At 36.3% G+C, this 14,002-nt stretch overlaps 1 protein-coding gene across 4 annotated transcripts in view; it reads left to right on the top strand.

The window, feature by feature from the left end:
* Positions 1-14,002, top strand: part of HELZ (helicase with zinc finger) — an 83,664-nt gene that overhangs the window by 37,846 nt on the left and 31,816 nt on the right. For 3 of the 4 annotated variants that reach the window (XM_048064579.2, XM_048064582.2, XM_048064584.2), the window contains exons 13-15: positions 4,087-4,217; positions 6,656-6,835; positions 7,367-7,471. In XM_048064579.2, the coding sequence (XP_047920536.2) occupies positions 4,087-4,217; positions 6,656-6,835; positions 7,367-7,471 (416 nt within the window). The remainder of the gene's footprint in view (positions 1-4,086; positions 4,218-6,655; positions 6,836-7,366; positions 7,472-14,002) is intronic. The other variant, XM_048064581.2, reaches the window with a different exon arrangement.

The following is a 14,002-nucleotide window of genomic DNA, read 5'->3' on the forward strand; positions in this document are numbered from 1 at the left end:
GAAGATGACGAGGGTTGTATAAATGGAGGCATGAGGAAGGTGAACAAATACTTTAATGATATATATTCTTTGTTTCACAGTGGTAATACTTGCCTCCATGGCTCTCTCTCCCTTGGCACTTAAATATCTGTCTTGGAGGCATTTGGTTACAAAATGAAGAGTTGTAACACTTGCTGGAGATAACTGTGTGGCAGTAAGGTCAGGATTTTGTGTACTTTATAGGTGACATGAAATAGGTGGGGATAAAATCTGCTTTTAAATAACAATGTAGTTAGTGCATGAGGTGTAAGTGGAAGTACATGTAAGGGAAGGTGAAGCTTTAGTTAAGTTAAATACTTGCAGTCTTCCCACCCGTTCCCTGTGTGTCTGCTATAGAACTTGTGATCAGCTTTGTTAATAAATGGAAATGACCTCAAATTAAGGTCACTGGAATTGCTAGAATTGAATGTATTTTCACCAAATAATTCTCTCCTCCCATTCATTTTGTTTTGGAGAAACATGCAAGAATAATAATGTCTTAATTTAATGTGGCTAATTGGCCTGGGAAGACTTATGTTCTTCTGGGCTCTTGTTTTTGTGTTTGTTTTCTTAAAACAATAATTAAACCTACTAATTGATTCTATCAAAAACTCCACTGGAATGCAAAATGAGCTGGGGCTTGAGTAACTGGCTTGTTTTCCTTGTAAAGCTTAGCCTGAGGCAGCAAATCTATTCTCCATTAAAAATGGGGTCCTAAGTTTGTTTGTGAAATCATGCAGTACTTTATACATACATCAGTGAACTGGTGGTCAAATCCTTAAACAGTTACCTATATTTTAATGAATCACAATCGTAAAGAAAGTTTTTCTGATAAAGTACTGCCTAAAGATGAGGAAAGGGATCCTCAGGTTAGAACAGAGTGCATTACAATTTGGATGTGTAGGGTTTGTGTTCAAGATGGAAATCTTGCCATTGTCTCCAGTGCTTTTAGGAATACCTATGAGATTCTTAAGAGCAATTTGGTCAACGTTTATTTTTGTACGTTTTGGGTAAATTAGTGGTCTTACTTTCCTTTCCTCTTCTAACAATTCATCTTAGAAACTTCCTGCTAATTGACTTGCCTGTTGTCCTGTCTTACCTGTAATAAACACGTAATTCTGGCTCTGATCAAGTGCACTGTTCCTGAAGGTGGGATGGAATGAACTGGTGCTTTAAACCCCCTTGGCTGCTGCTCTTTTTGGTGACCAAACTAACATGAGATTGTTTTATTTTTGGAGTGGATACACTGTTCTGTGTCGTCTTCTGTGAAACTGGCAATGGATTAACTTCCTTTCCCACTGTTTTCTTATTCTGGAATGTTTATTAAAGCAGGTTACATGCCTCTCCTACACAGATGGCCTCATTCAGTACTCTGCAACAGCAAATATAACTATGTGATTCAATCCAAACTGCATTAAAAACAAAACATATCACAAGCTGTTGTGGAGAATGCTGGTAGATAATATGAGGCATTTAATGCCAGCCACCTTACTCGGACTCCCAGAAAAGGCCATTAAAATGTTGCTCAGATGAGCATTATAGTTTGTCTGCATTTAAATTATTGCTCTAATACAGGGTGGTCTTTTGTTCGCCTTGGGTCTGTCTGAGCACAGACGTTTTTCCTCTTGCTTGGAAGCTTTTCCTAACATCTGCAGGATACTGTCAGGCAGACGGATCGGCCCTGGGTAGGCACGGACAGGACGCAGCATGGAAGGAAGCTCGAGGTCACCCTCAGGCATGAGCTGTCACTGTCGTTCTTGGCAGGTGCTAAACCGTGCTGCTTTTAAAGGCCTGGGTCTTTCCTGAGGCACTGGTAGGCATGGGCTGGAACAGAGAGGGAAAAATTTCCTGAGCATTCATGTATACTATTTAAAGAAAAAGTTTTCCTAGCAGTTACAGTAGTTTTAGTGGGCTCCATGCTTAGTTGTATGGATCCATTGCTGCCCTTTTCTTTAGTTATGGTTATATGTGTTGCTGTAAAACGTGATAGTCAAAATGAATATTTAATGTCTTTATACCTGTGAGAGATGGGAAGTTAATGGCTACAATCTGTACTGATGCAAGCAGATGTTTATTTACAGCAAAGCTAGCGTTGATTTTACATGCTGCATAATGGTATGAACAGTACGGTTAAATATACTAGAAAAAGGAAATAGCAAGAGCTGTGTTTTGCAAATCCTTTAGAAAGAGATGATCTTAGAGTAATGAAGATTACTCGTGCACAAGAGGCTTTTTACAGGTCTGATGCCTGTGGCTAGAAGTGACTTTTTGGGCAGGTAATGGGGCATCGGGTCCAGCCAGTACTCACACGGAGCGTGGAAAGTACTGGAAGGTTAAATGGCTCCGCCAAGGGAGGAGCTCATAAGAGAAGGTAATGTGGCTTGGAATGAGGCATGTTGTGTTAGTGCAGAGAAGTTCTTGTCCGTATATGAAGAAAACTTATTTTAGTTGGCTAGGACTTTGAATTAAAGCCTTCACAGAAGCTGTTAGAAAAGACCATTTACAAATATATTATGTGTTTGTTGACCTTTCTGACTGGTAGCAATAATCATCATGAGAGTCAAGTGTGATTAAGAAACAACGGCCTCTAATAAGGAGGTAGAGAAAATGGGTGCGAGAGCAGGTTTTTGCCTTGGTCACCTGGCATGAGTTTGTGTGACCGGGGGTCCCGGGGGGCTGCGGCTGGGCCCCTCACGCCCCTGGGCCTCTGCTCCTCGGCTTCCTCGCCTGTTGGGCCGGTGGTGTGTGAGCAGCTGCTGCCCGGTGGCCGTGAAGGCATCAGAAAGGTGACCGGGGACGTTTCAGATATTACCGGTGTGTTTTCTAGGGCACCAAGGGGTGCTTTTCCCAGACAGGTTGAAATAATTCGACGGGCTGTTTGTCAGCCTGGTCACAGAGCAATGTAGATCTCAGAAAGGTACTTATTTGCTATTACTTAATTACAAAATGCTCATTAGAGTAGCAGCATGGTAATTACATAAGGGTCTAGTGATCAATAACAATGCTTTCAAAAAAAAACTCTAAAAATTTATGTCAGTTACATGAAGTTCCTCAGCAGCCTTGGATGCTTTTCGGACATTTTTTTGGTGCAAATTTTTGTCAAATTATTGATACAGGCTTCTCTGTTAGTTAACATTGAGTCTTTGGCTCAATGCTCTGGTAAGATCACTTGGTTTTTGGAGAGATTCAAAATTGCAAATTTAAGTATGTGTAAGTTATAATCCGTATGGATTGTTTTTATGAATTCTTTCCCTCAGAAACTACTTTTATCCAGTCATAAGATTTAGAATCTTTCTTTACTGTTTTAGTGTATATATATGTATAAACTAAATTCACTGTCCATTGTTCAGTTCTCAATTTAACCTGGGATGTTAACATGCTCTACGTTCTGATTCTAGCTTTGTACCCGAATTTTATTGGCATTTTCTTTTTAGTTACTAGCATTAAAACACAAGTAATTGAGAGGACAAACAAAAAAATGTATTGATAAACAATTACATTTTAGAAATGACCTTTTGGAGAGTTATAACAACTCAACATAAGTGACAAATTGTATTATACCAGAACATTTGACTGGAATTAAATGATGTTTGGATTTTATCTCTGCTGGTCACACATCTTATTTATATCATCTGTTCATCTGTAAAAGTTTCCGGTCCGTTGCTGTTTTCAGGTTGTTCTTACAATAAGTGATGGAAGCTTGCATATTTAAAAACAGTGTTTTAGGAAAATAATATTTTCAAGGAGTATTTTTTATATTCCAAAAATAATTCCAAGGACATTTTCCCCCCTTTTTTTTTTTTCCCCTCTCAGAACCTGCAGTGGAATCTAATCTTAAAATCAAACAACAAAATGATGTTACAGAAGATGCTGTATTTTTCTTTGTTTCAAAACAAAACAGGGCAAGTTAATTTTATTGGAAATCTTTTGATTGGTATTTGTTGTTATCTTCTGAGAATCAGTAAGTTGCAGGAAGATAAAAATTTATGATATGCAGCCAAGTCTAAAGAGTGTTATCTAAATAAATCATTCTTGTTCATCTATTAATTCATTCATTTTGTACTGTAGGTTGAACTTCAGTTTCAGTTAAATCGCTTACCCCTCTGTGAAATGCATTATGCCTTGGACAGGATTAAGGACAACAGTATTTTGTTTCCAGATGTCAGCATGACTCCCACCATACCCTGGAGTCCCAACAGGTACAAGAATACAAACACTTTAATATCAAAGATCGTATGGTAATGCAGTATTGAATTTCTCATAACAGATGGCTGAAATCTGCCCTAGAACAGGAAATATGTCTTTCTCTTCATTAATGGTGAGGATGGTTCAGAGAAGGGAGAGAAACAGTTCTAAATAAAACAAGAAAACCGATCCTCCGAGGACTAGAATCTGTTGATTGTTTTTTTTTTTTTTTTTCCTGGAGGTTGAAATGTGATTTTAATAGGCATTGCAGTTGTATTGTAGCTGTAGAAAACAAAACTCCTATGATTATTTACTGTTCTGTTCTTCATTGAAAATATGCACTTTATAGAAATGTAAATACCAGTTACAAGGATTGTGCTGTGCAGGATCTTAAGCATGCAGATTTTCATTTGCATGAGCGACCGTTAGTACTCTTTGAGTTTGATGCAATGACCCAAATTTGTACATACCACTGAAGGGATGGCAAGAAAAGAAAAAAGAAAAAGGGAGGGGGGAAGGGTATGGGAATAAGGCTTAGAAGAACCAACGTTGCACTTGCAAGCAGTCCTGAGATTCTTTGTACATAGGTTTTATAGTTTCCTTTATGAAATATAAACCCGTACATTATATAAATACTTCTGAGAAAACTTAGAATGATGCAGTAATGCAGTGAAAATAGTTTGTCTCGAAGAGCAAACATAGGGAAGAGCAACATGAGGCTTTGTGGCTCAGGGAGTATGGTCAATATTCCTGGTGCATGGGGAAGGATAAAAAAGGCATGAAGTTTCTGTACTTAGATGGACACCAGGGAAGTGAGAGGTATGTGGAACTGATAGCCTGTACAGCACGCGGGTAGTTGTGTTGTGTCTTGAAGGTGAGAATTAAACTGTGTGATTGCAGCACAGTGCAAAATGGGAGATAGCTCAAGAATGAAAAAGAAGGTGATCTGGCCAGAAACCTGAGACAGCTAGATAACGTAAGACAAAAATTACTGGAAAAAGTTCAGTTCCTCTTTGGAAGTGTAGGAGGAAAAGAAATGATGAAAGGGTGGGTGCAGTGTTCTGGGTGAGGATGATTGCTGCACGTATCAAAGCTTTGACAGTAAAGGCAGAAAGAAGGGTTTTGCACAGAGTTATACTACAGAGCTAATGGAGGACAATGACAATCTGTTCACTGACTTAATTAAGTTTTGGGTGAATCTTGCAAGGAAGTAGTACTTAGGAATAATTTGAAAGTAAGCAGTGATCTCAATAAAAATGAGGTAAGTCAAGTAAGCTAGAACTTTCTTTTCTGTTTTATGCCAGGATATTCATATTTACAGAAACTTGCATGGCAGTTGTAATTGATGTCAATTATTTGTATAATGGCTTTATATTTTAATATACATATAAATTATGTATGTAATAGTTGTGTTTAAGTCAGGGTAATGAACGTGTTTTTCTCCATGCGGTGGCTTGGTTTGCCCTACCTTGGAATTCAGTAGCTCTGACCGATTCAGAACTGTATTTCCCTATGTTTTTCTTATATTTTTGTTTTACATCCCTATTACTTTTCAGTTTTTCTTAGATCCTCCTGCAAGCTTGTTGTTCATAGCTGTCTTAGAGTTGACTGAAGGTCCTAAGCATTCTCTTTATTTTACTCCCTGTTGGTAATGGAAGCTTTCCTGATCTGCAAGAATCATAGTGCTTGTACCAAAGCAGATCACATTACTGAAGTATGGCCATATGTGCAGCAGTGACAGGTGTTTTTTACTATGCATGTCTACTTTTAAATCTGTCACTGGGAATATTAAAAACTGTGTCTACAAATCTTTAACCTCTTACACTCATTGGAATTTTCTGAAATCATCCTTCTGTTAATGCTGGTATCACTAGCTGGTTGCAGCAAAAATCCTTTTTTTAGACTGCTTTCCCATTAGAGGTATGTCTTAATGATCAGAAGAAATGTTTGTAATTAATTGGTAGCCACTATTTTTGTTTGTTTTTGAATTGCATCCTAGTTCATATTTACCAAGCTCTGAGTTTGTATAAATGTTGACTTTAAAAACGTTGACTGTATAAATACTGATGGGAATAAATGTAACTAATGTTACATTTTCTGTAGTAATAGTAGGAAAAACTTTCCTTTGTTATCAAGTGATTGTGCAGCATGTACTTTCTTCTAAAATGTGCACTATGCAAGGTAATTATTGTTAGATGAGATAGTGTAAATTGAGACATAGTTGGATTTCTTTTGAAAAAACTGATTTATTGCAAGTAGTATTAAGGTTTTGTGATAAAAGAATTTGATTATTTTGCTAGATTCGTTCTAATATGACTCAGAATGACAGAATCAATACATTAGCATATAGACTCTTCCTTGAAAGCCCTTGAGATCTTAACTCATTTCATTTCTCATTGACTGTGAGTATTCATAGCTTCTGATTTCAAACTCTTGTCTCCTTTTTGAACAGACAATGGGATGAGCAGTTGGACCCTCGACTAAATGCTAAGCAGAAAGAGGCTGTTCTGGCTATCACTACTCCACTTTCAATACAACTGCCTCCTGTTCTTATCATCGGTCCCTATGGGACAGGAAAAACATTCACTCTGGCTCAGGCAGTCAAGCACATACTCCAGCAACAGGATACTAGGTGAGATGGGGCACTAAACATAGAGCAATTCTTGATTAGCAAAGAAAATGACATTTTTTACTTAAATACAAGTGAAAGGTAGAAGTATAGAATTTTCACCCAGCTTAAAAACAAACAAAACCCCAGCCATCCGTCATTGTTTTGAATGATAATGTAATTTTGTAGTCTTAGCCTGTATTTTCAATTCAGAACAAAACTAGTTAAAAGTGATGATATCTAGAATGACTGTGATTCGCTTGACATGGAAAGTTGTACAGTATGCTAGACAATAAAAGCTGTTTCTTATTTTAAATCAAGTCTAGATTAATAATTGTGAAATAATTATTGAAAAACTGTTTGAACTTTAAATCTTTTCCTAACTAAAGGATTTGAGTTAAAGGGCTGAATCATGCAAACTAGAGTAGGTCAGTGACTAGTTTCATTAAGAGAAATGTGCAGGAAGATGGCCACTGTTTCCTTTTTTTTGTATTCTACTGCTTTGAATTGTTTTCTGTTTCTTCATTGCTTTTTTGTTTGCACCATTTATTCCAGCAGGATTCTCATTTGCACCCATTCTAATAGTGCTGCTGATCTCTACATAAAGGATTATTTACATCCATATGTAGAAGCAGGCAATCCCCAGGCAAGACCTCTCAGGTATTTTTTTAAGGCTTATTATGTATCTATAAAATACTATTCTTAAGAAAAGGTGTCTATAATAAATGGTTAAAGAGCTTTTAAAACATAAAAGCATATTGGCATTACCAGCAGTGCTTTTAAAAACATAGACTAAAAGGAATGTGAAACATTATCAACATTATTTTGGGTCATTTGTTAAATATAAATAAAGACATCCTTTTTTAAGCTTTTATTATTCTATTGATAAATGTGTCTTTCCTAACGAGCAAACTTTTGATATGCTCCTCTAAAAGCTATTATGATAAAAATAAAAGGAAGTTTAAATGTATTTTAAATTCTAGAAGATTTTTACTCATGCTTACTACTTGGAAGCTTGAGCTTCCCACCTGGCTTTTTGAAGAAAAAAATCTGTTGACATAGGAGCTACATATTTAGAGAATCATGTGAAAGTAGTTTGGCCTCTTCTGATCAGTGAGTTTGAAGTAATTGTATGATTTAATAAATGTATTTGCCATGGTTATTTTTGGGGGGCTTAGTTAAGAAAGGAAATGAAGAAGAGGTGGAAACTTAAAGTGCAGTAAGGGTAAAACATGCATAGAAGTATTTAGGGAGTATTTATTTATGGGCAGAAACCCACTCTTGGGAATATTTGCACAGATATCACAGTATATAAGACTGCTAACTTGGTATATATTTTTTAAAATTATGAGCATCATTTTCTCAATGTCAGTGCGTGACTATTATATTACTAAGAAAATGACTCTGTTTACTTGCTAGCAACTAAAAGCCATTCTGGACTTAAATTTTATGTAATGTCAGTAAAGCCACTGAAGTTATGTGAAAGGCCTAGATTTATGACAGGTGTAAATTCTCTTAGGTTTTCTGGCTTCAGTCGCCATGTGACAGACACTGAGGATCTGGCCAAAAAGAAAAGGCAGCTGACTTCTGAAAAGTTACCTTTAATTTGGTGTATTTTAACCCAAATTGTCTTAAGGGGCTTTGTAAAGCACTTTGTGATGAAAAGCATTATGGTGTCTTAATTTTGTAGTGGGGAAAAAATGTGTGTAATTTACACTTTCAGGATTATTGAACTGTGATTTAACAGAACAAGATGTTAAAGTTAAATACAGTTTTATGGTGGTTGCCAAGCTTTTGCTACCTTCTTTCATGTGCTATATTCAACTATATAGTCTGGTCTCAGATGCGCTTATGAAAAACGTATGTAAAAGAAAAGCAATTTTTTCCCCACTAAGGTTAAATATATACATATATGCACACATTTGCCAAGAGTATTTCAGTGCATAATGCAAAAGCCACTGCAAGTTTTAAATATAACTGTCATAGTGTTTGTTATGAATCCTGCAGAAAGTGCTCCTATAGATTGTATGACGTTGTTCAACTAGTCATGATACCTTCATGGAAAGTTCTAGTTTTTGTAAATGGAGGTATCTCTGGAGTTGTATATATATTTATATGTCCACTGGTGTGTGTGTTTGTAAATTATTTTAAAAATATTATGGGTACTTGGGAAGCATATGTTGTTTGAAAACTGACTGCATGTCAACCTGATCTGGCAGGAGATAAAGGGTCAGTTTGTTTGAATTGAAAGCTAGAATTATGTCAGATTCCTTGCAGAAAATCACTTGTGGATCTGTTACCTTTATTATTGACTGTTGTCAAGATATATTTTCAAATTAAAATCATTACTGTTAGTTTAAACAGGGTGCCCTAAGCCTGTTTTTTTTTGCCCTAAGTGCTGTTTTTTTAAGGGAAACATAAAATGGAGCAGGAGCAGTAAAGTATCAAAGCAGGATGTGCTACTTGCAGTGTTTGTGTTTCCAAAGGGCTGAACAGTTTGCTTTAGGGTTTTTTATTTACTCTACAAGGGATGAGCTGGCTAAATAGTATCTTTGCTAAAAATGTTGCCACAGGTTAGTCCGGAGCACCATATTTATGTTCTTTTTAAAGAAGGAAAAGCTTAGATATTTAATATTGACTGGGTACTGAGAACTACGTAAATATTTCTGTGGTAAGACGCACACTAAATAAATCACCCTGTCAATGATGTGACATAAATATTTGAAGCTTGGAGTCTGGGGGGGGGGTTGTTTAAAAATCATGTTGTAAATTCGTACTTTTTTTTTCCTAACAAAATAATTATCTCTGCCATTCAGAAAACATAAAGGCAAAATGAATACTGAGAATTTGTGTCGAGTTTAGGCTCTACACCCAAATAGAGTACTAATGAAGCCTGGAGACCAAATTCTTATAGTCCTAATACCCATAAACAAATTTGTACCTTGTGGAAAAAAAAATGACACTGGTTATGATTAGATAATGCAGCTGTCTAAGGGACACTCTCCAAAACCTGCCTTTTACTTAAGACACTTGACATTGAAACATTTTTTTTATACTTACGTAGATTAACGCAGAAGTGTTTCTGAAAGGGAAAGGACAAAAAAAAAGCACTAACCTACAGTTAGGAGGAAAGAGCCTGCAATTAAGTGCTTCTGTTCAGTGCTACAACTCTTGATTTTAAGTGTGCAGAAGCAGGCACCTTAGAGGGTGAGTCAGAGCGGTAGAGGTAGTAATTGGCTTCTAATTTGTACACCCTTTTATTCTGTGGATGTGTTTGTCTCTCTCCATCAACTGTTAATCTTCGGGAGGTAGGCTCCTAAGGTAGGCACCGTAGTTAGATACTTCTGGTTACTCCTAAAAACTCCAGTGAAGACCTAGGAAGCAGAGAGCAGCAGTTTCTCTGTGTGGTTCTGGGCACACAGTGATTGAGGTATCTACTGTTTATTACTATTTATTATATATAAACTATAATTATTTATTACTATTATTTTACTTATATATTTCAAATTTAGTTGTATGCCATATACTGTTAAAAGGAAGGAGCTTGATATTGCTTTTGTCTGTATTTTATTGTCTTTATTCTTAACCATGTTACTGCTGATTATCAGCTTGGCAATATAGAATAGAATAGAAGCCAGTTCTGTTTAAGATATCTTAGCTGAAACCTCTCCAGTTCACTAGCAAGTTTTTTAAAATATCTTGGTCATAATGTACTTGTGTCAGTACTGCATGTAGCCTGGAACCAAGTAGCTTTAGTATGTGGCTGCTAGCTTCAGAAGATGTTAAGGGATCATTGCCTTTTCCCCAAATTATCCATAGTAAAGTTTCCACACTGAAAATAGAATTAATTTATCTTATCAAATGCTATATTTGTAAAATAAGTGCCTCTTTAAGCAATTACTTTTTTTCTTGAAGCTCTAGATTTTATCCTATCCCATCCTCAAAGAAGGATAGATTTTTTTAAAAAAAAGTTATTTTTTCAGGTTGTAAGACAGGTTCTTCACTTGTGTTCTGCATCCCAAGGAATGTACTTGTACATCACAATGAGCCTCTCTGTGGAGGGGAATCAAAAGAAATGAAAGAGGAAATCAGATGCTTTTAAATTTTCTTTAGGGTTCTTGGGACTACTTGAATTTTTTTCTTTTTTTAACTTTCAATAGAGGCGTGAAATGAGACAGCTAGATCTTTTTCCTCTAAGCTTCTGTTTTTCTTTTGCTTGAGGGTTTTCAGGTGAGAAAGATTCGTACAAAGTCTGAGGAGCTGGGATTGGAGCTTGTCCAAGAAGAGTTCTTTAGAGCACAGCACAGCCTGAAGGGAGAATCCCGGCCTTTTTATCAAGAACTAGGAAGAGATTGTATTTTCCAGTTCAGAACAGGAAAAAAGAAGTTTTGGAGAACATAAATGTAGTCCCCATTCACTCTCTTCTCCAAGGAGAGAAGTAGGAGTCACTTCTGTAGGACAGGAGTGCAGATGAAACTTTGTTCTACCTCCATCTGAGGTTCTGACTCTAGACTCCCCTTTATTAAGTTTTTAGAAGTATATTAAAAGGGATTCTGGAGCAGTGCCAGCCTGAAACGTGATCAAACAAGGAAATACTGAGTCTTAATTACTGATAGAAATTTGCTACTTTTGCAAATAGTCTGTTGTACAAATAGTTAGTTTGATGGAAATTTATCAATAGAAGCAAAATGCAGAAGCGTAGGAAAAACTTAAGTTGGCTAACATTTAACAAAAATAGTTGGGCCAACTTCTGTTTTGGCATAATTGATGAAGAGTTGATGGAGACACATACGTGTTCTTTTTGTTTGTTTGTTTTAGATCATTGGCTAGAAATTGAAAACTTTTGTTGTAAATGTCCAGATTTAGAAATAAAGGGGGTATGAAATGCAGATTCTGTGTATGTTAATCCAGCGTTAGTAAGTACAGTGGATATATTCAGTGCTTTTGTTTGCAAGAGATTAAGTCCTTGATCTTATGACTTCTCTCTTTCAATGTGGTTCTCTATGTATTTGCCAGTGATTTCACTGCCTGTGGCTTGAATAAACCTAGCCTTCGGGGTTTTCATTTCTCCACAATTAAAATCTTGAGGTGAGGCACCTGATGTGAGAAAATACAGTCACATGTGAGTTACAGCTTGGCTTTGTTTTTGTAACTGCAGTTGTTGTACCTATAGCTGCATGTTAATAGATGTGTTGCAGGTGCTATATGGATAATTTGATTAGTACATGCCTGACTCTGCTGGCATTCAGGCCAAAGCAAAGTGCAAGTATTAAGATTAGAAGGTTGGACACTTGCTTGGTTAGAAAGTAAGGGTATATTGCAGGGTGAAATCTTTTGCATTGTATTGAACTGGTTTTAAAAAGAAGATATAATGGGTTTCTCTAGCTTTAAGAAAAAAAACTAATCATGAAATTACAGGAGATGTTATTAGCACAAAGTGCACCTGAGAAGTCCCATGTTCAGTGTGGCTTACTTATATCACGACATTCTCCCAGTAGTCACATCTGTCAGGTGCTTTTATGCCAGTGGTGCATAATAGCTCTGGGATACCTTTTTGATCTCACATCAAAATAAAATAAATTAATGGGTAAGCAACAATGCAGTTTGAAATGCTGTCACCCAATCTGTGAGTCACACGTAGTTGAATTTGTGTAATGAAAGACAGTGCATGGTATAATAATGTCTAATAACCATAATATTTTGCATTTCAATAGCACCTTTCATCCAAGAATCTCAAAGTGCTTTACAAACATAAACTCACAATAAACTCATTAATCCTCACAGTACTCCTGTGAGATGGTAGGTAAGTATAATCCTCAGTTAAGATTGAGAAACTGAATCATGTAAAAGTTGACTGAATGGCTGGGATAAATAGAACAGGGTTATTTTGCTCCTGCTACCTTGTTCTAGCAATTAGGCTCTGACCATATGTTTTTACATTGATGTAATACCAGTTTATCAAATAAAGCTTATCAGTCTGGCTGATAAGAAATAAATACGTTGATCCCATTAGAAGGTTCTTGGTCCTGGAATGACAGAGGAGTGTATCAATTGCTCCTGCACTGAACCCAGGCTTAACTGATGCCATTTGATCACCAAGTGTCAGTTTTGGTTGGTTGTGTTGCCGTTCAGATTACTGCAGTGCATTTGCACCTCTTTACATTTCATTTTATGTGTACTGTCCAAAATGGACACTGTTACCTGTATTTTCACAAAACAAGTTTATTATAACGCTAATAATTGTTTCACTTCTGTTATATGGAACTGAGCTGTAGTTTTCAAACTTGAGTAGATGTATGGTATCCAAAGTCCAGCCATTGCAATCATGTTTTGCACTTAGGTGCATAATTTCACTTTTCCCAATACTTTATTAATGATTCGGGATTTGTAATATGGGTGCAGGAGAAATCTAATCAGAAGGAAATGAATAATGAATAGATAAACAGCATTGAATCCCATATTCAGAATTTAAATTATTTGAAACTGTTTCATCTTAATTTGCTTTGGAAATAAGTTAAAATAACTTTAATTCTAAATAAGAATGTACCATGGTTTCCTGTAACTTAAAGATTCCACTTGAGAGTTGCAGTTCTTACTTGATACAGATTATATTTTTGAGGAACACCACGTAGAGAAGGCTTTTGACATCTTCATCCAGATCCTCAGGTGGTGACCCCTGTGGAGTTAGTTGCTTGTGCTCTATCTTCTGGGGCGTAGTCTTTGTGTCTTCCCTGTTACTCTTCTATTTAGCTAGACTGGCTGTAACTTTTCATCATTTAAGAATAATTCATCGTTGATCTCATGATCTGGTGATTAAAATGATTTTAAAAGTCAAGGAAAGATGTTTGATGTCCAGTGCTCTGCTGACAATGTCCTGATATTTTAGACCAAGAAAGCTTTTCTCCTTGGCACCGTTTTCTCATTCTTTTATAAAGCATATCAGAATTAAGGCCCTTTGTGATAAAACAATGAATTTAGATCCTGTTTGTTTCTTAGAACTTTGAAGACGTATGGTATACGTGAAAGGGAGTGGATGATTTTATTAATGCCTTTTCAGAAAAGAAGGCATTAATATGCCTTAATGGTCCTATGGATGTAATTGATGAAACGTGCAGACCACTGCATCTCTGTCACGTCCAAGACTATTGGCTATTATTATATTTTAGTTAAGGAAATATTTTTTTTTAAATG

This window comes from Anser cygnoides, chromosome 19 (assembly GCF_040182565.1).
Source record: "Anser cygnoides isolate HZ-2024a breed goose chromosome 19, Taihu_goose_T2T_genome, whole genome shotgun sequence".
Lineage (NCBI taxonomy): Eukaryota > Metazoa > Chordata > Aves > Anseriformes > Anatidae > Anser > Anser cygnoides.